Here is a 25,713-nt window from a genome sequence, read left to right as displayed (position 1 = left end):
GCACTGTTAGTTAGCTAGTTTAGACAGCGAGTAAAGACAATGCCAGAATCTTAAGGTCTACACCTTACGCAGCTCTCTACATACTCAAATAGTGCCTCCCACGTCTACGCTACTAGTTTTAGCCGTTTAGGGTCACGTTGCTTCCCCACTGTTGGAGCCTTCCTACACAGCAAGGAAAGATTCCAGCAGAGGAGAAAGGCTCTGGCGTCTCCTCACTGTTGGAGCCTTTCCCTGCTGCTTCCCCTTGCCAGATCCTTTCACCGTGACGTGGAGCTAAACACTGCAGGATGGACACAGACTGCTTTTCACTCCAACACATAGCTACGTGCACCCTACACACCGCCACCTCAAAAGCACACATGAGGATGTTTAGCATGAAACTGAAGTCTCATGAGGCTGAGAATGGGTGGAACTTGTCTTTAGCTTGTCAGCTTCCATCTGCTGGAGACAGGAAAACAATTGAGCAGGAAGTCAGGGAGTCAGGAGGTGGGAGGTTGGCCCCATCTGCTAGTAGGAAGATCTATACACACATTGCCTGAGATGGCACAGAGGGCAGCTTGAGAATTTTTAATCATTATTAAATTAGTCTCATGTACCAACATATTCTCTTCCTGAATTAAACGACATGTGCTAGAGTCAGTTTGATGGCTTAGCATAGTTTCATCCCCCTCTCCTCAACATCTTCCCTTTAAAAATATTTCTGCTTTGTTTTGAAAAGAGAAGGCAAGAATGTAAATGCTGAATAGTCTGATTTCAGAGTCTGCTGCCTAAATCTTAAAAAAACAAACTTAATACTATAAACTTTCTTAAGCATCAGGGAGATGACGGATTTTACCTCTCATCTTGAAAGAAATCTATGCACAAGAAGAATGAGGCAAGCAGCTGTGAGGACACGGATTTCTGCAGAAAACTGACACAGAAACAAGGAGACAATTTTTCTTAATCTATAAAAGAATACATGTCGGAAGCCAGTGACATTTTGCAGAAGACAGTCACCAACTGATAAAAGTGCAGAAATTCTCCTACTCAGAGGTGACTTGAAGGAAGCTTAGACTGTCCATTGGCAGCCTAGTGACGTGACATGCTCAGACAATCCTAACACTGGCAGCACAACCTCGGAGAATTGCGAAGGATCCAGATACCGAGAAGACTGTCATCCACAGCATTATCTCAAATATTTTATTTTAAATATAAGGGTAGCTCTAAAGCTGCTGAGTGTTCAGTAAATTTACTTATGTCAGAAACATTACATTAGTAAAACAAGAACTCACTTTAACAAGAGTAAATAAAATCTGTGTGAAACTTTGAAGACTAAGAGTGGATCTCATTTTTAATTAAAAAATTGACATCCTACTACGTTTGGATGCTACGGACCCTCTAGGTGCAGCTATGGTTAGCTTGCAGAATTAATAAATCACATGTATAAAAGTCTACTAGGAAATTGTGCTATGACTTCTAGACAGTTTACGTTACCATAGACTTTAAATATATATTACCGTAGCCCTGTAAGTCTTCTGGCATGTGGTCCTCTGTGAAGAATATTAAGTATGAACTACTGACAAGTGGGGAAAACCTTTACTAGGTACAGTAGTTATTTGACTTACTGGAGCTGTTTGCTTAGCACGATGGTAGAAGATTACCACTTAAAACCTGGGGGAACCATAATCTAATTTCACCAGACAATTCTCCCCATGAGTAGACAGTTTCCAAAAGTAGCTCCTTCAAAAAGCCCCTCACCCCACCCCAAATGTAGGATACTGTGTCTCATTAACATTTTGTAGCACTTTGAATGTTTTATTAGAGAGGTTTACTTCCTGTACTGGTAATATTTAGCAATGGTTATCTTACCTTTGGATCTCTGAGAAACAGTGCTCTTAGGATGAGTGAGTGTACATCTCCTATAGGTGGATAGTGCATCAGAAGTCCCAAACAGGTCTGATAATTACTTGAGATCACTAAAAAATAAAAAATAAAATAAAAAGGGGGGGAATACACACGAGTATATTTGGGTCTTCTAAAGGAAACATTGTTTTTTCTACACACCCTCTTGGGCAGATTTAGCAGCCCTTCCTCATGATAAGTACAAACAGACCCTCTGAAGTCAAGTTTTGCTCAACACAAGGAAGAGGTTACAGAATCAAGCCTTATATGTTGTGTGGGCTTGATCCTGTGCCCATGGAAGTCAATGCTAACGTTCCCATTTATTTCAATGGGGCACTCTGAGATTCACTATGCAATTAGTTATGTTCTCTTTCATGAAGAAACACTTTCCCCCACAACCATTCTTTACTAAAATACCCTCTTCAAATATATATTATTAAACAGACATCTATCACTTTTTGTTCTCTTTAGATTAATTAAAAATCTATTTTTGATAAGACCTCATCTAACATTAGTCTGTGAAATACTTGGGTCTCTGCTATTCATGTTCCTACATTTATCTGTTGGAGAATCCCAGTGAATTACCTGAAAATACTGAGCAACAACTAAGGATTCTGAATTCTTGCTTTTACTTTTAAATACTTTTAAAATATCTCTTAGAATTTTGTGACTTGCACAGGAGACTTTTCTCTGCCTTAAGTTCATCTCCCATTGTAAACAGATGGGTACATTTCCATCCTAACTTAAGTACACAGTATAGTTCTTTGCTCGCTCTCTCTCTTTTTTGGCAAATCAATCTAATTATGAGTGCAATTATTAAACACATCTTTTCAGGCAGGTCTATGTAAACTACTTCATTTCTTTTGCACTATCTAAATTCAGGCAATCCATCTGCTACAGCTGTCAAAGCAGTGCCTAATAATGATGCTTATACTGTGCACTATACAGACTCCCTTCAACAACATTAATTGTAAATAAATTGTAAAGAAACTTTACTGTTTTGAGAAATTTACCAATCAGAATCTTAAGTGAGAAAATATCCTTGCAGCACGCACAAAGTTATTTTGATACAATAAAAAAGCCAAAATAAATGATTGTTTTGTGACCATACAGACTTACCAGTCTGATTTTTTTTTCTTTCATGTGAGTAAACCTCATCTCCTCCTGTACCCCTCCTCCCCCAAGAGAATTATGGGGAAAAGACGCAGGACTGGGCAAAATGAATAATTATAATCTGCGTAGGGAACCACTTTATCATCTTCATTTCCGTTGCTGATCCGACAGCTTGTAATTTCATACATCTGCTTTCATTTGTAAAGCACTCACTTATCCTACTCATTCTTTATCTGTTCTGCCTGTTCTTTTTCTGTCCTTTTGTTTTTCTTGTTCACATTCAGATACCTGTTTTTTCTTCTTGAAGTCACAAAGCTAGCATAATGAACACAAGTATAATAGTCTCAGTCAGAGTTCTTTCAGCTGAGTATAATGCAACTACCACATATTATACAACCAATCAAATTCTCATCTTTAAATCAGATTTAAACACACTGTACAGTAGTTATGATTAGGATCCTTTTTATTTTATTAGAGCAAATAAAAAATGCTGAAAATGGATAGTAAATTCTAAATGCTTCTATAAAGTATAGACATTTAAACTAAAGTATTTCCATTTGAACACGCCAGCCTGTCTTCTATTTTGCAATTTAAAAGGTATTAAATAGCTTCTTCTGTCTTTCTTTCTCTTGGGGACTTGGAGGGTGATTTTTTTGCTCCTCTTCTCCCCCCCCCGCCCTTTTTTTTTAGATACTGGAGAAAATGAGTAAATATAAATAAGAACAAATTTATTTCAATGATGAAGATTCAAACATTGATAAAACTAGTATTTCAACTATAAGAGAATTACAGTAAAGCTTTAAATTTCATTGGAAGCATTACAAAAAAAGCAAAAAAAAAAAAGCAAAAAAAAGCTAAATTCCAAAATCAAACCTTATCTCAAGGGAAGAATAAAGCTCACTCTCTGAGACAAAACTTTCTCCAAAGGCAACCTGAGACTGTGGAATGAAATCACCCAGGAACTAAGGACCATCACAGACTTCACCTATTTCTACGCCAAGCGTAAGGCACACTTCTTTGACCTTGTCTTCTCCAATGTAAGTGCATAGCAATAGGTACGTTTGGGTCTTCAACACAAAAACCCTACCAAAAGACACTTCACTGCACACGTTTCTTCCTCTGGGAAAAGGATGAGAGAACAAACAACACATGACAGATGTGCACTATTGGAAGGTGCTTAGACATTGCTGTGATGAGAGCAATATAAAAACTGATGTAGAATAGAATAGAAGGATAGGCTCTTCAGCAGTATAAATACTTTTCATTTATATAGTATAGGGCCTGTCATACATGGATCTGGAAGTGCCTTTGTCATTCACCCCCACCCCCCAATCACTCTCATCTCCTCCTTGGTCGTTAGGCTTCTCCCCTTGTACTCACCTGCCTCCAGTCTTTTGCGAGACATCTTAATGGGAGAGAACATCTCTGCCCAGGCCCCGTCTGACCAAGACTGAGTAAAGAGTTAGGCTGCTGAAATTCCCTTCAGCTCCTCTCCTTAAAGAGACTGACGGGTTCATGTCTCTTTGGGGCCAAGTATGTGAGTTATCCTATACAACTGTGGTCTTCTTCAAAAAGATTTATTAAAAGTAGAGAGAAAATGATATTGAAACAAAAGAAATGGTTTGCCTAGCAAACCTCATCTGAAAACTTGGTAAATTCCAATGAGGTATATTCCCCTTAATTTACAAGCAGAAGAAAAGAACCCCTTACATACCTACAAATCTAGTCCCCCTGTGATAATTCCCTGGTCAACCTGACAGCCTCTCCCTACTGTCCAGAGAAGTCTCACCATATTTCTCACCTGCTCTGCTTATCCAGACCAAGCTGTTAGAGTTCATTATCGTAACAGGGTAGGTGAAAGTAACATTTCCATAAAAGAGAGTTTGATCAGGAGTAACATCTGGAGGAAACGCCAAAGTCCACGTCCCCATTACAAGAACTATCCAATTTCCATCTCAGCTGGTCATTGTGGTAGCATGGATTTACTTTTTTTTCAAAACCCTCTTATCAATTTGCCTTTGCCATGAAATATACATCATCAACAGACTTCAGACCATCTGTAACATCTACTAAGTTATGCCAATGAGCCACAGTAAAAAAGTATTTTAATAACTGTTTAAAAGAAGGGAAAACAGAGAAGGATTGCATGACTTCCCTTAGACCACACAGCAAGCCAGTGGGATAGCCGGGAATAAAACTTATGAGTTCTGGCTCACAATCCTCTTATTTACCCACTAAACAACAGTACCTCCTATGAAGAGATTCTTGGGAAAGTGAAGTAGTAGTCAAGTAACATAACATTTCAAAGGCAAAAGTGAGAAAGGTAAAAAACATACAAAGAAAAAAAGTACAAAGTGAAACACTGCCAAATATGGAACAGGTTGAAAACTAAACACAATAGTAGAAATGCACTATACTTTTGTCCTGACAATGACTGCAAACTTTCTTCAGGAAAAAAATTTCAAAATCAGTAGATAGGATCAATTCTTGTTTTTACTTTTTTCCTAATTTATTTTGTGAAAAATAAGTTGAAATAGTTTCTAGAGAGACTTGCAAAGTTTTGGAATGCCTCTGAGGCCCACCAGCAAGTAACAGAAATAAACCTAGTGTGTTGTGGAAAAGCGAACTTTTCAGAAGGAAAAAAATAAGTACCAAAAAAGAGGTCTCCCCAATATGGAGGAATGTATATAGTATATTATAATATAGAAGCTTTGTTCCAGAAAGGAGAAACAGCTAATTCAGAGATAATCTTGCTTCTGGGTTCCTCTAATTCTCTATGTTACTACAAATCAGAGGATGGCATATCCCAGATGAGGGGAAAATCTAGAAATGTCTGTGATAAGCGGCGGAAAGGACAGTCTTAGGGATAGCGAAGCACAGTAGCATACTATGGCACTTGTACATTCTTTTGAAATATGATGAAAGACATCCAGAAAGATGATCCGGCAGATGTTTGCCACAGGCTCTTTTTTGGCTGTTCTGCCTAGGAGGGAGCTAACCCTCTAGTTAAGAGGGCATCTATAGGAAAAAAAGGAAAGATTTTTCCTTATGGTAAATATGCCTCTGATGCATAAAATAACCCACCACGACAATCTTTGGACATTAGGAAATCCAGTATTAGTATTTGGAACAAGCACAGGCAATTTGTTAGCCTTTTTATAATGGCTGGTCCTTGTAATCAATTGTTTTAATAACAGATTTTCATCATATGATACAATTTGTCAAACAAAGCTGCAACTGTACATAATCTTAAAGTTATAAAAAGTGGCTATTACTTTTACCATTTCCAGTCCAATTCAAATGAACTTCTTGGGAATAGATTTTTTAAAAAATTCCTACTTTACAGTCCAGTCAAACTCCCCTTGACTTAAAGATAATCACCTGGGAAGTTTGCATAAAAAAGGCAAGGACAAACCACCTTTGGAGAAGAGTTGAACATTGTTGAAAAGATTTGGGGAGGCAGATAAGAACTCAGTGCATTGAAATTAATAGTGTTAAACTCTTGCTATAAACCTTTTTCTTATCTGGATTTTGTCTGAACTAGCAGCATTGGTTTGACTAGTAAAAGACTTTAATAAAAGGTCTGCAAGTTTTAATTTAATCTGTTTTCCTATTCAGTTTAGCTTAAAGGACAGCATTCACTTGAACGCAGGGTTCTGGGACAAAGAGCAAAAGTTCCTGCAGAACATCATTATTCAGAGTAGGACAAGAATTCTCTAGTCTACAAACTGGAAATATTTTTACATTTTTATGACTGCTTGCAAAATATGTTTGAATTTTCCTGAAAGGGCAAATTTACTTGTGTTTACATATTGTACAGCCTTCCCAAGCATGCTGAATAGGAGCTGCAAAATGCAAAATTAGATAACAATTAAATAAGCTGTAGAAAGAATTGCGACGGGTATCCTAAATATTAAGCAAGGAGAGAAAAAGTTTCCCGATGATCAGTACCTGAAAAAAGCAGAAAGAGAAAAACTGCCAAATGTTAAGCCTTGTCCAGCATGAGAAAGTATAGATAATATTAAACTGTCAGAGATGGTTTTTGTTGTGTGGTTTATGGCTTCTGGAAATTCTGTTCACTACGGAATGCAGCATCTTGTCTTTATGAAAACTGCTTATTTGAGTCATAGTGATCTGTCTCAATGGCTCCAAAAGAAAGTAGACACACCCTCCTCTATACATTTTGATGGTTTCTGTGACGTCCTGTATCTCTTTAGCAGCCTTTTTACAGAACCAGCTGGAACCTCCTGAAAGACATATTAGACCTCATCTTCAAGAAGGAGAGCCTTGATGAATTCAACTTGGCAGATCTTCTGTAAATAGTTGCATCAGAATGAATACAGATTAACAAATTCTGTGTTGTCTGGACACGCTGTTAGTTGCGTTTCGAAGCACACAAGCCTTCCTAACAAAGAGGTAACGCCAGATGCATGTAACTTTTTCTCAGAAGGAAAGAGGTCACCAGGACTGTTAAATCTGACTCACAAGCATGTTTGTGTGTGAATTTCCTTTGGTTGTGCGTCAGGGCTTTTCATCAATATTCCTATTAGAGCAACAGGAGTGACACTGGATGCTGCAGAACCTCTGGATACCACTGTCCCTAATACAGAAACTGCAATTGACTGAGACAGGATGATCACACTACCTAGTGAAAAATGGTCAATGTTCTTGTTGAAGTTAGGATAGATGTAATAGCTTTTAAACATATTTTAAGACTCAGGTTGTCTGCTGAGCAACACGGGCTTGATGCCTTCTTAGTGGGGCTCGGACACCCTTGCAGCTTTCCTGACCTTAGATCAGTCTCAGTGGGGCTCAGATACCCTGTCAGGTTCTGCTGTGGTCCTTGGTGGTGCTTAGACACTAGCCTGGCTATGTGGGAAAGCTCCCTATTCGCAGGATATCACCCTGGGTTTATCTCCCTCTTCCCCCTGACTTACTGGCTCCATGGGTCAGCTTGGGAAAAACTGTAAGTGGTGGTATCTCCTAAACACCACCCACTCTTGGTTTCAAAATGAAATGTCAAACACTAGATTGTGCAGACCTTCATAGTATAGTCATATCTATCTTTTCTTACATGCTTTGATCAGTAGCGAAATAGTTAATGTTAACATTTAAATCATCATTAGGCCTGCTAGATACCACAATATTGAAATAAATTCACTGCCCCAAAACTTCTTTAATAGTTACAGTTGACTGTCCGTTTCTTGTACCCTTCCAGAACATCAAGTGCACCTATACTTAAACTTCTGAAAACCAGATAATACAGAGTTAAACTGCATACCAGCCCTGCCCTGTAACCTTAACTCTGCCCCAGGGATATGGCAAGGGCCACTGGGGATATATAGAAGTATGTTTTAGCCCAGCTTGTCCTACAATAAGCAAACATGAGGCATGATTAAGTATATGTGCCATTTTATGTGGGAATGTTGTGTCCCACAGAACTGTATTCTCTCATTTTTTTTATGCACCCCAACTGCCCTTCACTATGCTAAGGTCAGCTGTATTGAATGGTGCAGGGATTACTTTCTAGCAGTTTGCCACAGTGTCACTGTGATACAAGGAGAGTGCATCTGCTCTCAAAGGCATCATGAACCACTCGTTTCTGTAGTCATTTATGCGTGTTGCATAAATAGAGAAACACAATAGTCTATTCTTGCTGTGTGGATTCAGAGCAATCTGGTAGCATACATGATATCAGTGCTCTACAGGTCAGAGAGAAATAATGTTCCAGAGAGAATCCTTAGGACAAAGGTCAATAGGTAGTGACATCTGGGAACTCTGGGGCAGTCAAGAATAGGCTAGATGAAGCTTGTTCAGTCTTCCCTAAATGTGACTTTTGCCTTAGTGAGGACTAGGTCTGACTGTTTCTCCTGCTATATCCTTATGCTGCATCCCCACAATGCTCTATCTGGAAGGACAGAGTGCCATACCATCTGACAGGGCAAGCTGGGAGATCACTCCAAAAAGGTAGGATTAAAGTTGCAGGGCAGTAGCAGCTGCACAGTTAAGGAGACACCAGCATTTCCATTTTAATAGAGTGACAAAAGGTGTAAAAAATTCTGTCTTTTGGGTTAGAGCTCTGTTTTTCAATGTTCTCATAGTTTCTGCACTACTTGATTATTTTATAGCAGTTTGTGGGGAAAATACAATCTGGGGTTTGTTATTTTAGAATGCTGAAATTTGTTTTCTGTGTTTATTTTTCAAGATAAACAAATTACTGTTTGGACTGATCACAGTATCCTGGCATCACAGTCAATGTCAACCTAATACCTGTCCTTAGAACAGAATTTTCCATTATGGATACTTTCCTGATGCTCAGCAACCACTTTGACCGTGCTGAACGGTCATGCTTTGGTTTGGTCACATTCAATCCCATTGGTTCAGAAAATGGGCAAGGAGCATGTGGCATATTACCTTAATGCTGCTGTAGACTAATGTCTTTCCTCTTCCTTCTATTTAATTAATACTGTTTTCCTTGGTGATACTGCTAAAGTAAAATCGGAGTATGCATCTGGATTTTAGAGAACTTTGATGTATTGACTCTTAAACCAGAAACTTTGTTCTCAGGGCAAAATTTCCAGAAGCAAGTTCTGCAGAAGGTAACCAGAGAGCAACTAATGTGCACAAAACACATTCTCAGAAAGCAGCCAAAGTAGGACGCACATGGTGCTACTCAGGTTCAATGGTCATCTTACTGAGCATGTCAGCTACCTGCAAACACTCAAGCTTTCAACAGAGCCTCAGTCCTGCTACATAGGATGTGGAAAAATTGGAAGAAGTCCAGCGGAGGGCAACAAAAATGATTAGGGGACTGGAACATGTCTTATGACGAGAGGCTGAGGGAACTGGGATTGTTTAGTCTGCGGAAGAGAAGAATGAGGGGGGATTTGATAGCTGCTTTCAACTACCTGAAAGGGGGTTCCAAAGTGCATGGATCTAGACTGTTCTCAGTCGTAGCAGATGACAGAACGAGGAGTAATGGTCTCAAGTTGCAGTGGGGGGGGGGGGTTAGGTTGGATATTAGGAAAAACTTTTTCACTAGGAGGGTGGTGAAGCACTGGAATGGGTTACCTAGGGAGGTGGTGGAATCTCCTTCCTTAGAGTTTTTTAAGGCCTGGCTTGACAAAGCCCTGGCTGGGATGATTTAGTTGGGGATTGGTCCTGCTTTGAGCAGGGGGTTGGACTAGATGACCTCCTGAGGTCCCTTCCAACCCTGATATTCTATGATATGTGCAAGCGTCTTGACCCTAGCCACATTGTAGATCCAAATTTTACCCTGAATAACATTTAAAATAATGCTTCTTCAAAAGGAACCTGAGTTGCTGGGTAAAAATCAAGCTATAGTTTGGTCCCCAGATGAGTGCAAATAGAAGTTAAAAGAACTGTAAAATTTTGATTACACATGATTTTTTTTTTTTAAAAAAAGAGGGGGCTATAACTAACGAACCGCTGGATTACACAATTTCAAATTTGGACAACTATCCTGGATTCCCATGAGGCACAGCAAATTTCAAGACAATCCAAGTAAATATGTTGATTTTAGAGCACTTAGACAAATCAGCTGCTAAACAGTAAACTAGTCTCAATCTTAACTATGGTTAAGTTATAGAATTAGGGGCAGTTCACATCTTTCAGTGCCATTGTCCCAATCTGTAGCCAATCTCAGGCAATTTATACTCAGCTAACATTCCGAAGGTTTTCTTAGCAACCAAAAGGGCTAGATCTTAACATACTGGAGAACAAAATGGCAGTCTCAGAAAAAGCACCTGTTTGATTAAATTAATGAACCAGCTCAATCCAACTGATTATATCAAGAAGTCAGTTAAAGGGTTTTCCTTTGTATCTAGTTATTTAAATTGTATGGAATGTTCAACTCATATAAGTCTCAGAGTAACAGCTGTGTTAGTCTGTATTTGCGAAAAGAAAAGGAGGACTTGTGGCACCTTAGAGACTAACCAATTTATTTGAGCATAAGCTTTCGTGAGCTACAGCTCACTTCATCGGATGCATAAAAGTGAGCTGTAGCTCACGAAAGCTTATGCTCAAATAAATTGATTAGTCTCTAAGGTGCCACAAGTACTCATATAAGTCTGTAACATGATTACATACTGAAGATCGTTATAAACGCTGAGCGGAAAAACTGATGTGGGTGCACTCAAAAGGACTAATTTTCCAACAGTTCAGTGTTTGTAACATCTAAAAGATCAGGTTCTGAATAGTCAGAAATAAATAAGCATTTGACAGAAGAGTGACTCTTCTCTATTAGGGATTGATGAACTACAAAACTTGTAAAAATATGAGATGTGGCGAATAACACACCCCAAAATAAGAACAAAATGTAACAAAATTTGAAGATAAAATAATATAAAGAGAAGGAAGAATAGCTGGGTATACCCTGGCTGTTAACGTTATGCAATATTAGTGAATCCTTGTGGACTAGGCAATGTCGGGATAAAGGACGTCCAGGTTCAGAATCATCTGATGTTACAAGGTTTTCATGATAATCACCGCCAACCGCAAATGGAATGGACACTATATTTGCCGGGGACAGCAGATGGCTAATTAAGAAAATGAAACCTTTGTTTTTCTAAAACTTGGTCAGGATCTTTCCCATTGCTGGTGATGGGGATGCGATGCAGATAAACTTCCCCCAAGAGAGAATGGACAAGGCATCTATTGCAGTCTTGAGAACTGTCATTCTGTGCTCACAGAAATATGAAATAGATTTTTCCGGGGTGCTCCTCCATTAAAGAAAGATCCAGTTTACCACTGACCCAGTAACCATTCATGAGCAGAGGCAGGGGTCTGTGGATTAACTGTGCCTGTCTGTGACCAAGTTTTCATTTCTTGCCAGCCAAGAGATGCCTAGGAGTGTATTGTTTGACATTGTCCAGTCCTCAGACTTTTAAGGCCAGAAGGGACCATCATGATCATCTAGTCTGACCTCCTGCATCCACATGGAGTCCCAACACAGGAATGGTGATACTAATTCTCCCTTCTATTTTACATAACAATTTTTTCTTATAGAGTAGCCATTTAGTTGAAGTAAATATAACTTCCTGAACATCTTGTTGTATAACAGATGTCACAAAAGTACTAAGTAAACTATTCAGAGCTGGGACTGTGGCTCATTTACTTCCACAAAGTATCCAGCACACTTTTGGGTATGCAATAATAATAATGATGATAATGGACATATCTGGTTTTAAAGCAGAAACTAATCGTACAAATGGAAAAGCAGTCGTTTTGTCTATTCAGCTACCGTCAAATGCTGATGTACTTACAATGGCCTCACATCAGACAAATATGCAAAACATTAGTAGCCTCTCTATTTGTTTTTCGACTTGAAAGAAAAGATATTTCACTGCTGTATTTTCTGATTTTTTTTCTGAAATACAAAAATATTCAGTTGTACTCCAGTTGCATATTTGTGCAGTGAAAAAAACCCCCATGAAATAAATGTCCTCAAACCTCCTTTCTGAACTCATCAGCTTCTGCTAATGGAGATATATTTCCATGCTCTAACATAAGAAAAGAGTATGAGCATACTTCAGATCCAAGATTTAACAGATAGGAAAATAACTTTGATATTGTGCATGAATTTTTCCACAAAATGGCAGATAATTTTTACAACCACAAAAACGCATTAGGCCTTGATCCTGAAATTGGACGTTAACTGGGGGCTCTGTCTGCCTGTGCAGACTCTCATTGACTGATGGTGTTTTGCATGTGTACAGAGGTGCATCTGTGCACAGCAGGTTTCAGAATTCATGAACATGCTTAAATATTTGTAATCTTCTGAATGATCCTGTCATTACAACCACGTTTTTCATAGGTACAATATGTAACAGTCTATTTTTTTTATTTCATACCTAGTCTATTTTTAAAATAAAGGGTAAAATTATAGCAGAAATACACTTTCTTGAAGCCATGCTCTTGAGAGCAAGATAACAAAATACTGTATGTATGGCAGCAAGAACAAAAAACAAACAAGGAATAGTTTAAAAAATCTAACATGCACAGTATTTAAGAGCTAACCTAAATTTTATACATGAAAATGTTGTCATTATTACAGCTTTATCATAGGTTGTGGTTGGCTTTGCAATAATTCATTTTGTTTTAGAACTTCTAATATTAACTCTCTTTGTTTAAAATGTACAGAGTTTTAAATTTAAAACTTTCCAAGTCCATTAGTTTAAAGGATGGGTAATTATTATTGGGTATTTTTAATTAAAACAAAACAAAACCTAACAAATGAATACTACAAATGGAAGTTTTCCCACAAATATTTGCTTTAAAAAATTTCAGATCAGAACTTGGTATCACAAGACTCCTAAAATGTTTTGTTTTCTCCTCAAAGCTCAGCTACTAGCAATGATAAAAAAAATTGCTGAAAACTGTAAAAGCATACTGATTTTGATCCACAGACACTCTTTCTCCCTAAAGTCAAGAAATGTGAAAAGCCTCCATATTTATTTTGAGTCTGGGTTTGACAGTGTATTCTGTACTTATGTCTGGCTACATTGCTGTACCACCCTCGTAAGCTTAAAAATAATTAAAAATGTCCACATGAGTGTAAGTTATTTATCTTTATATTTATGTTTACTTAAACAGCAAAGGTGCCCTGCCATCAATTACAAATACAGTATATCTGGCTTTGGCAAACTAGCTCCATTTGTAAAAGCTACTTACAGTGGCTGTATTAGTCATGGATTCTCAGAACACTATTTCAGTTTATAGCTACTTCATACCAGTGCTTGTGCCTAAGTTTGCAAGAAACCAAAAGTTTAGGGAGTGCTCGTGTGTGCACAGACCACTTTCCCACAATATCCTTTTTTAGAGGGGAACAATAATAATAAAAAAAATTGATTTTTAAAAAAAATCTGTTCCTATATGCATCCGATACATCTGATGAAGTGAGCTGTAGCTCACGAAAGCTTATGCTCAAATAAATTTGTTAGTCTCTAAGGTGCCATAAGTACTCCTTTTCTTTTTGTTACTATACATTCACCCTAAATTTTTCCAACAAAATTTTCAAGACTACTTCCACTTAATGTGCCTTCACAACCATCAGATTTATTTTATAGACCACAGTGGTTCTGAATCAGGTCATTCTCAAACAGAAACAGGCATTTTAAAACCTCAACAATGAGTTCAGTGGCAGCATCATCACGAGGAATCTAAGGTCCCTATTCTGCTAGTGCTTATACATGATTAACTTTATGTACACAAGTAGTCCCACAATTGTCAGTAGACCTAGTGCATGTGTAAAGCACATGCTTAAGAATCTGCAGGACTGGACCATAAAATAGCAGGCACAGATGTGTTTGGAACTATGTGTCCTAGATCTTGTTGGACCTAAAGCACTGTTATAAACTAATGGTAATGGGTATGTGTAAAATTTTGACGAGTGTGCTATAAAAATGTATATAGTGTTGTTGTAGCTGTGTCAGTCCTTGAATCTGAGAGAGACAAGGTGGGTGAGGTAATATCTTTTACTGAACTAACTTCTGTTGGTGAGGGAGACATGCTGTTGAGCCACACAGAGCTTGAAAGTATCTTTCTCTCTTACCAGCAGAAGTTGGTCCAATAGAAGATATTACCTCACCCACCTTGTCTCTATAATAAAAAGTGATACATATTTTATGACAAATACTTCTCATCATGGAGAGGTATGATTTGTGTGGTCCATTTAAAAAAACCAGAATCTTACATTTGTAATGACTAGAAATACGTTCTGGTTTATAAATAAGAGCTCCTTAACTAATCATTTAGTGTCTTTTCCCCCCCATTCACAAAGATACAAGTTAAGGATGGAGTATTAACTTTAATTTTTGATGTTCTTACTTGTCCCAGCCTAACATTCATATGTATCTACTGCACATCATTAGCACAATAAAGATTTCACGATTGTGCAAATCTCAGAAGTGTGTTAAAATAATTTTAAGTCATTTATTATTTAAATAATATACTCCCATAGAATAAACAACATATATGTGACTTATCTCCATATGTAAATTTCCTTAAATATATATGTTAGAAAATTATGAGTAGTTGTCTTAAATGATCATTGCCTTTAACATTCTCTATTCCTCATATGAATGAGAACAGCATAAAGATATTTCCACAAAGGGAGACTTTTCAATACGTCAGCTTTGTCAGAAGGTGGAGCTCTGCACATATCTGTATAACTCTACTTTATATATGCAATTCACAACGCTGTATAAAAAAGATAATACTATTCAGAAAACAAACCTTGGTTTTAACTCCAACATTCAATGTCTTTCATAAATATATCAGACCACATTTGGTAACAAGAAACTCCTACTGTAGTTAGCATTTTAAATAATTTTCAATTACACAGAACGCTTTCAAAAATGAAATTCAGAAATTTCGATACTCTCCACCCTTTTTCTTTTAAAAAACTGGGATTGCACCTTAAAAAAAAAAGATAAGAAGGTAACTGATACTTACAGGCATCTCTAATATACAATAACATGGCTACAAAAATGTAGTCAACTAAATCCAGGGTGATGCTGTCAGCAAATAAAGCATCCCAGACAACAAGAAGGTCCTGAAGTGGGAATTCTCGTCCAAATAGGAGCCTTACCCATCGTCTAGAAAAAAAACACACCATATATATTCAGTAGAAATAATTACAAATATTACTAAGTCAACATATGTGCCATAAGATCAGGCATGATCTGAAACAATTTATGGAATTTTAAAAAGCATTAATTTATTTGACAATCTTTTTATTAAAATTTTTATTTTGAGAAGTGCTGTTGTATATCCTAACACAGTTATAGGAGGAAATACATTAAGGACTTCAAAAGTTTCAACTGATTAAAATGTTATTGTGCATGCGGGACACAGTGGAGAAATCTTATACCACTCTGCATATCATCATCTTGTACATTTAAATTAATACTGATTTTAAAAGAGGGTGCGAAAATATTATTCATGTAGGTCTGGAAGAGCTAAGCAGCAGGATAAAGCCAGTGATTTATTTAAATCTCCAAAAAGTCCAGGCAAATGAAGCAGGAATCACTATGGATTGGATTGCAGTTACCAGAAAGGGACCTCTTCCCTTTATGTAACTACACTGTTTGCAGTATGTAAAAAATGTTATATACACCATTTTGATTATGTATGTACACTTCAATTTTAATCAAACGTAGAGACAATTCTACAAGTAGAATCACCTTCCATGCTGTCTATATATGTGTTTTCCTATTTACCAAAATGTGGAGATCTATCTAGATTACCTGTCGTATTTGGTCAACACTGACAGTGCAGAGTGAGCATAGTACTGTTAGCTAAGAACTCATCACTCAGTGGTTTCAGGCAAGTCAGCCTCTGTATGTCTCAGTTTTCACATCATAAAATAGGAATAATAATTCTAGCGACCTATCTCACAGGTCTGTAGCAAGGATTAACATTTTACAGCTGTGTGAAAAATATAAAATGCTACACAAATGGTATGTAATAGCAGCATTACATTTAAAGTGGTTACATAATGGGCTTATAAGGAAATAATTACATTCTTAACTGGTATATACACTTTATTTACCATAAAATCTTTTAGTCGATGGGAAGTGAAAAGGGAGATTTATTATAATTTTCCTCTAAGCAAATTAAGCCACTTTTTTAAAGCTGGCAGCTTATGTAACAAAAATAGAATTTAAAAGGCAGCTAGAATTCACAACTAGACTAAACTGATTTCCAAGAGTTGACATTTGACAACCTTTGTACCTTATCTCATTGGAGTTGTAAAGTAACAAATTTTTGAGGGGCCCTTGTACCAGAAGTTCATTTCTGCACAAATGTGAGCCAACAAACATTAACCAATTACAAATTTAGGAAAACAACTTAATAGCTGCATGAATCTGTGCCTAGTAAAAGAAGCTCATAAAAGGCTCATGTTATGAATCAGATTTCATTCACTTCTCAAAACTTTCATTCCAAATGTTTTCCTTTAGGGGAACTGAATGTATGAGTGCTAACCCACTGTACAGTAATGAACCTTTGCTGCAGACATAGAATTTGCAGAACTCTAAGCAGATTTTTTTTTCCATAAGGAACATTAGTTTTAAAACAAAAATATTTAAACTTTGCATATAAAATTATCGTACATCTGTGCTCTTCCATCAATCTGTTATTTGTTAATATAAAAATTAGTATGACTTTCTACTTTATAATGTTCAATGTTCTTGTCTCCACTAAAATCAAATGCGCGCTGCCTCCCCTATTTCTACCACTTTCTGTAAATCCTATCTTTAGGGCTGGGTGTTGCAACAAAACAGTATCAACTCAAAGCAAGGCTAATCTAGCACATTTAATGTTCTGTATAAGGTGTTTTACCATATAGTGGCACATTACCCTACAGTGCCTATTCTACAGGAAACTATTATCTTACGGTGACACAAACATTACCCAAACTCTGCATGAAGCCTATTACTTGCAGTAACAAACCCTCCCACCCTTAAACCCACAACTTTCATGTTGCACAAGCTGTTAGGAGTGAAAGCTCAGCTACGCTTGAAGCATTTGAGCTGACTTTGCTCACAACCTACTGAAATCTAATTCGGGAGGTTTGATAAAACTCTAATACACTTCAAGGGAAAATATACACCATGGTTTAATGGGATTTGTTATTAGGCTTTTATTAGAAATCTCTTTTGCTTCTTTACTACTTCATTATGCAGTGTTAATTGTTTGTGGATGCAGGTTTATTCTGCTCAAGCAGAAATCATTCCTTTTATTCCACTTTTACATTTTCTCCTGGGAAAGTTAAATCTCAGTCTCCAGAGATATCATGTTTCACAGTTATAGAGTGCAGAAGAACAACTGGACTTCTTTAGCAACCATGATACTACCATTAATTATGTGAACCTCTTTGTCCCAATGGGAGCAAACAATTCACACCACTGTAAATGCAGACATTCTAACTGTTGTCTCCTCTTCTGTAACATTTATCTCATAGCATCCATAAGCCAAGGATCCTATCATCCATATGGCATGACTTCCATGAGCCTTTACATTCATATATTCACACTTAGTTTAATGAATCAAGTTTTACATTGGAGTGTTTTCTTCGAAATTAACAGGCTTCTATGGATCTGACAAATATTTACAGAGCATTTAAGTTGCACTTAATGATAGCATTGGACAAGATAACCCCTTTTCCTTTTTGGTGGTTGGCTGTGGTTTAATTATTAGTCTGTCTTGTTAATCTTGCTTTATATCTGTTACACCTGCAGACTGCAACTGTCAAAACAGCATACCTTTTATCACCTGCAATAATACAATAATTCATATTTTACCAGACCTACTTAGCAATTAAGTTCTACAAAAACAAAAAGTCCAGAATTTTTAAAGCACCAATAAACCATCCAAGAGTACTACTATATACCTCTGGAATACATAATTCTAGCTTCTACTTATGATTCCTATATAATTAAACCACAACTCTCAAGAGATCAGTAATTACTAGCAAGAGATAATGATTCATTAATGGCCTTACAGAATAGAGAAACCAAAAGAAATCAATCCTCTGGTATATCTATTAACTATGGGAATGACCCAGTCTTTACCAGGTTTAAATAAAGATTGCCACCATTTTGATTAAGATTAACTGGATAATTCTGTAAGCAGTATCATTTAGAAGCCATATAATTTATTTTAGCTATTGATTTGGCATTTAGGTTTTATCTGTATATACATCTTGCTTCTTCATTAAGAGCAATGAAATCTTTAAAAATGGCTGACCTGAACTACATAAGCCTTAGGAGTTGGGATAGGAAAGTAGAGGTAACAGTGACAGAATGGGAGTAGTTGTGATGGAAAGCTAGTGCAGCACGAAGGAAGACACTGGAGCAAGACGGATGAACACGGATAGATAGGAAGCCATGTCTGCAGAAAAGGTGTAGCCTAACTTCAAAGATTAACCACAAACACAGACTACTTTTCAGGCATCTTGAAATTAGTTAGATGGGGCTAAATCAGGAGTCCACAGATAGTCACTGAAAGTTTTGAGAACACTGAATCCCCAAACTAAGAGCTAAAGGTGATTTTCTTAAACCAAGACACTGATTTCTGAGTGAAATGTTGGCCCCATCTGTACAGGCTATGTACAAGATGACTGACTCCTTCTGAATGAGACAGAAATATGAAAGAGATCCCTTACACTGGCTTGCACTAGTAAGACAGGATGTATTTCAGACAATTATGACTTCTTTGGAAGGGAGGTTTGAAGCAGTGATCATGCTGCTAAATAATCTCAGTGGGGGAATTGACGAGACTTAATATTGCTTTACACGAGCAACAGAGCTAGTAAAGGTTTGTGTTTATATTAAAGATTAATCAATCTTTCAATATATCACATGCTGTGCAAAGAGCAACACCTATGGCTAACGTTGCCCAATACTTTTCAGTATAAGACCATGTTTTCCAGTTATAACTTTTCCAAATTTATTCTCAGACTGCAATTTTCCATATTGGGTGTCTGCCTCAGGCTGATTTTTCTTTTTTTCTAGGTTTTTGATAAAGTGGTTTAGCTGTTTGCAAGAACAAACTTAGGAAAAAATGTTTTGCCCATGTTAACATTTTTTTGTTTTGTTTTACAAGCTGTAGTCTTCCATACGTCAGAGAAGAAACATGAAATTTGGCAATGGGTCACACTGGTGTCAGGGATTTTCTGTTCACCGTCTCCATGGATATGTGCTCAAATCTGGTAATTTAAAAGGCTCTGAAAAAATCTTAGTTTGCACATGCTCAGTAGAGACTTGTTAATTTGCCAGCTAAATTTCTCTGAAGATTCCATCTGGAATGAACATGGTCCAACCTCTCATAATTCCTACATGCCAGCTGGACTCCACAGAGCAACTGCTCCTCACAATTGTCCAGGGCTGTTATGGTGTCAGGCATAGGAACTAAGACACCTGTGCTCTCAATGCTCCCCTTGCTGGTGTCCAGGCAGTGATCAGGAGGAGCAAGCTTTCTGACTCAAATGCAGAGGGGGAGAGGAACAGGTATGGGGCATCTGGGGAAGGAGTAGTAATGAGCTGGAACCAGTAAGGAAGAGGAGAAAAAAGCAATAGATGAGTCATAGATGGGGGAAGATTAAGAGCAGTGGTAAGGTGGGGAAAAGGGCAAGAACCAAGGAGAAGGATGGGTGGGAGGACAGCAGCACAAGGGTCTGTAATTCCCAATAATTTGCAACAGAACTCAGGATTTCCTGAGTCTGAACATTCCATTGCTGACTAACAAAGAGCAGTAAAACCCACTGGCAAAGTGTGCATGTCATTTCTCTGTAGTGGTAGGTCCACAGAGAAGATAAAAGCCTGCTGTTGCAATCACTCTGTTAGCTCAAGGGGTAGAAGACAGTGCTGTGGATCTGAAGATCCCGAATCCACTGAGACTGATTGAGGGAGGGAGGGTGTCACTATGGTTCCACATGATGCAATTTGTATTTTCAATTTAGCTTTCTAAAAAAAAACTTTGGAAATTACACTCCGAACACCTACCTTAAAAGAATGTTAAGGTTGCAAAATCAAACACTCAAAAATTAGGTTTCAGAGTAGCAGCTGTGTTAGTCTGTATCTGCAAAAAGAAAATGAGTACTTGTGGCACCTTAGAGACTAACAAATTTATTTGAGCATAAGCTTTCGTGAACTACAGCTCACTTCATCGGATGCATGCAGTGGAAAATACAGTGGAGAGATTTTATATACACAGAGAACATGAAACAATGGGTGTGTGTGGGGGGGAAATAAACATGGGGAAATAGTTTTACTTTGTGTAATGACAGATCCACTCCCAGTCTTTATTCAAGTCTAAGTTAATTGTATCCAGCTTGCAAATTAATTCCAATTCAGCAGTTTCTCATTGGAGTCTGTTTTTGAAGTTTTTTTTTTGTTGAAGAATTGCCACTTTTAGGTCTGTAATCGAGTGACCAAAGAGACTGAAGTGTTCTCCAACTGATTTTTGAATGTTATAATTCTTGACGTAGAGCTCTACGATACAACCGCATTTGCTCCAACCCCTCAGACAGAGACAAACACCTACAAGATCTCTATCAAGCGTTCTTACAACTACAATACCCACCTGCTGAAGTGAAGAAACAGATTGACAGAGCCAGAAGAATACCCAGAAGTCACCTAGTACAGGACAGGCCCAAAAAAGAAAACAACAGAACGCCACCAGCCATCACCTTCAGCCTCCAACTAAAACCTCTCCAACGCACCATCAAGGATCTACAACTTATCCTGAAGGACGACCCATTACTCTCACAGATCTTGGGAGACAGGCCAGTCCTTGCTTACAGACAGCCCCCCAACCTGAAGCAAATACTCATCAGCAACCAAACACCACACAACAAAAACACTAACCCAGGAACCTATCCTTGCAACAAAGCCTGTTGCCAACTGTGTCCACATATCTATTCAGGGGACACCATCATAGGGCCTCATCATATCAGCCACACTATCAGAGGCTCATTCACCTGCACATCTACCAATGTGATATATGCCATCATGTGCCAGCAATGCCCCTCTGCCATGTACATTGGTCAAACTGGACAGTCTCTATGTAAAAGAATAAATGGACACAAATCAGATGTCAAGAATTATAACATTCAAAAACCCGTTGGAGAACACTTCAATCTCTTTGGTCACTCGATTACAGACCTAAAAGTGGCAATTCTTCAACAAAAAAAAAAACTTCAAAAACAGACTCCAACGAGAAACTGCTGAATTGGAATTAATTTGCAAACTGGATACAATTAACTTAGGCTTGAATAAAGACTGGGAGTGGATGGGTCATTACACAAAGTAAAACTATTTCCCAATGTTTATTCCCCCCCCACCCCACTGTTCCTCACATGTTCTTGTCAACTGCTGAAAATGGCCCACCCTGATCATCACTACCAAAAGTTCCCCCCCGCTGTCCTCCTGCTGGTAATAGCTCACCTTACCTGATCACTCTTGTTACAGTGTGTATGGTAACACCCATTGTTTCATGTACTCCTTTTCTTTTTTCAAAAATTAGGAAACACCAGAATTAATGTTGCAGGTGAATTGATACTGAGAAAATTATACTCAAGTGGAAAGCCCTCTCTTTGAATTCAGATCTAGTACAAACAGTGAATTACATTCAGGTTTACACCTCCAGCTAGAACAATTGAATGTGTAAACGCGTGGTCAAACAGGCTAGAATGAACAGCAGACAGCCTTTCAGGAATGATATGCTTACTTGGAAATAAGATGTGAAACAAGAGTGACTAACAACTATTGTGCATATAAAACTTCAAAAGAACTTTACGCTGTAAAGGAAAATCAAGAACTGAAACTGTTTCTGGATTTTCTGGTTCCAATCATATTTCTTTTGGGCCATGATGACTTATTGCTATAAGAACTCTTATCTAGATATATAAAGGCATGGTGTACCTTAACTTCCATAGCAAGATTATTTTCTTGTGCAGATGCTAAGATACTGTGCTAACTGCAACTGTATGCTGTGGGTCCTTGTCCAGCCTGGCTAGAAGAAAAAGGGTTGTCGTTCCTTTGAGCTCCCCCACCCCCAACTAATTTCAGAGATAGAGGAAGGGGGACGTTTACTTGTATAGACTGGGAAGGAGCACAAAACATTGAAGCTAGACAAACTCAGACTAGAAATAAAGTGTACAATTTTAATAATGAATTAGTAATTAACCTTTGGAATAATTTACTTTGGAATGTCATGGATTCACCATCACTTGAAGTCTTTAGAATCATAGAATCATAGAATATAAGGGTTGGAAGGGACCCCAGAAGGTCATCTAGTCCAACCCCCTGCTCGAAGCAGGACCAAATCCCAGTTAAATCATCCCAGCCAGGGCTTTGTCAAGCCTGACCTTAAAAACCTCTAAGGAAGGAGATTCTACCACCTCCCTAGGTAACGCATTCCAGTGTTTCACCACCCTCTCAGTGAAAAAGTTTTTCCTAATATCCAATCTAAACCTCCCCCACTGCAACTTGAGACCATTACTCCTCGTTCTGTCATCTGCTACCATTGAGAACAGTCTAGAGCCATCCTCTTTGGAACCCCCTTTCAGGTAGTTGAAAGCAGCTATCAAATCCCCCCTCATTCTTCTCTTCTGCAGGCTAAACAATCCCAGCTCCCTCAGCCTCTCCTCATAAGTCATGTGTTCCAGACCCCTAATCATTTTTGTTGCCCTTCGCTGGACTCTCTCCAATTTATCCACATCCTTCTTGAAGTGTGGGGCCCAAAACTGGACACAGTACTCCAGATGAGGCCTCACCAATGTCGAATAGAGGGGAACGATCACGTCCCTCGATCTGCTCGCTATGCCCCTACTTATACATCCCAAAATGCCATTGGCCTTCTTGGCAACAAGGGCACACTGCTGACTCATATCCAGCTTCTCGTCCACTGTCACCCCTAGGTCCTTTTCCGCAGAACTGCTGCCTAGCCATTCGGTCCCTAGTCTGTAGCGGTGCATGGGATTCTTCCGTCCTAAGTGCAGGACCCTGCACTTATCCTTATTGAACCTCTTAAATCAAGAGTGGATGTTTTTCTGAAATATATGTTTATGGTTCTGACAGAAGGTATGGGTCTGAGGCAGAAATTACTTGGTAAGATTCTACAGCCTGTGTTATGCAGGAAGTCAGACCAGATGGTCCCTTCTGGCCTTAAAAATCTTCAAAATACCACTCCGATTTTGCAATCATTTCATTGGCCTTCTGTAACGTAAAACCCCAAAACATGACAGAAACAAACTTTTAACATGCATGTTACCTCTGGACTAGCTTTTCTTTTTCTAATGGATTGACTTTCTTTATATTTCTTTTCTCTGACTTAAATTTTTCTATACTTCCACATCGTGTTTAAAACACAGGTGACTACAGTTTTTTGTTGCTTTATTCTCTAGGTTTGGCACTCATTTCCACATCAAATTAGGAACATTTCATTTTGGGAAGACTGAACTCTAAAGTTTTCCTTGGTAGTGTTACAGATTCATAGATTTAAGGCCAGAAGGGACCATCATCATCTGACCTCAAGCAGTTTTAGTTTGCTGTGTTGGAACAAGATATCTGTAAGACCTCTCTGTCTCTCTTCCCCATGCCAATAATCTTCGGATGTTACTATGTTTCTCAAAAATTATAAAATTGTCAGCCTGGAGGACAAAGCTCATGAAAGTATAAGAAAAAGCTTTCTCATCAGCTGGCTCAATACAATGGAACTCAATTCTGGCAGAGGTGGGAGGGACCACAATCTCACCACTTTCAAAGAGAAGTCTAAAACTTACTTCTTCAGCTTTCAATTCCCACGTTCACAACAAAAAACAACAAAGAACATGAAGTTTAAAAGTGGGAGGGGCCACTGAAAAAAATCTTCCAGCTGCCTTAGCGGGAAGGAATGAGGAAGCTGGAGACTCATACGGACTTTTATATTGTGATGGTGATAATTCTATCTCTGGACTTTTGAGTCTAACTCAAGGCACCCATTTTTGTAAATTGCGGCCCCAGTTCCAGACATGGTACAGAGGAACAAAAAATATGGAAAAGTGGTCAAGTTTCTAGCTGTCTTGGCTAGAAGTATGATTCATTGAGAAGCAGTCTGGCTTGTAATGTATTTTTTCCCAAGGGTAGAGGCTGAGAAAGGCTGCTATATTTCTGCAAAATAATTGAGATGGAGGAGCTTGGACAATAGCCAACTTTAAAAAGCAGGGACAACGGTGTCCATTTAATGATGCACAGAAGTAAACTGTGTAGCACAGAATAGCGTGGGAAACAAAATAGAAATATACAAAGTTTTGTTATATTCCTTTGGTGAAATCCTGGCCCACCAGTGTCAAAACTCCCATTGAATTCAGTGGGTTCTGGATTTCACCTCTTGTAGCTATAAAATAATGTATTTCAATGACAAAAATCCATGTTCAGAAGAGAGAAAAATGCAAGAATGTCAGGGTATGGCTATTGAATTTCAACTGTTCATTATTTACACTCATTCCAAAATTACAGTCTTAACTAGTGATGATCCCCATACATTTGCTTTTTGAAAAACACTGCACAGTAATGGGAACATTTTCTGTTTTAACAAAAATAATATGACCACATGATTTTAAATACTGTATATAGTAATAAAACTACAGAAACAAAAAAGCCACTACTAAATTAGTGATATTTCTAGTGTTTTCAGCTATTAGCAATTATGAACTCCTTCCTCCCGCTTTTTATTCTCCAAAAATGAGAACGCATTGATTAAAGTTTGCTTTGGCAGTTACAGCCTATATAAATTTTAAAGTAGAAAACTATATTAGAAAATAATTATTTGTCAGTGTTTTATAAAGGCTATTTTAAAGGCATTAGAATAGATTAGCTAATGTCTTTACACCTAAGGCTTTGGCGCATACAGTAGGGTTCAGTGATGCTGCATTCTTCTTTTGTACAATATATCTCTGAAGTAGGAATCCCACTACAGTTTTAGTCACCCTGGGCATTAAGTTCTACTAGAGTTATTACATTTCCATGTAGAATAATCAAGGCCAGTGAAGACAGTCAGCCTTATCTGAAAGGCCATTTATTATCTTTTTACCATAAAAAGGAATAAATAATTTTATTGACAGTTTTTTAAATGTCCAAATATGTACTGAAATGTTTCATCAAGCTTTTACCATTCATATTCCATGTAGGAGACTTTCCCATCATAAGCATT

General features: G+C 37.9%; 1 protein-coding gene across 1 annotated transcript in view; it reads right to left on the bottom strand.

Annotated features, from left to right (window-relative positions):
• Positions 1-25,713, bottom strand: part of TBC1D5 (TBC1 domain family member 5) — a 275,327-nt gene that overhangs the window by 116,028 nt on the left and 133,586 nt on the right. Inside the window, exons 12-13 of the mRNA XM_048838538.2 lie at positions 15,469-15,611; positions 1,849-1,955 (exon numbers count right to left, since the gene is read on the bottom strand). Coding sequence (XP_048694495.2) covers positions 1,849-1,955; positions 15,469-15,611 — 250 coding nt within the window. The remainder of the gene's footprint in view (positions 1-1,848; positions 1,956-15,468; positions 15,612-25,713) is intronic.

Source organism: Caretta caretta, chromosome 2 (genome assembly GCF_965140235.1).
Source record: "Caretta caretta isolate rCarCar2 chromosome 2, rCarCar1.hap1, whole genome shotgun sequence".
Taxonomy (NCBI): domain Eukaryota; kingdom Metazoa; phylum Chordata; order Testudines; family Cheloniidae; genus Caretta; species Caretta caretta.
This window is presented reverse-complemented; position numbering and strand designations above follow the sequence as displayed.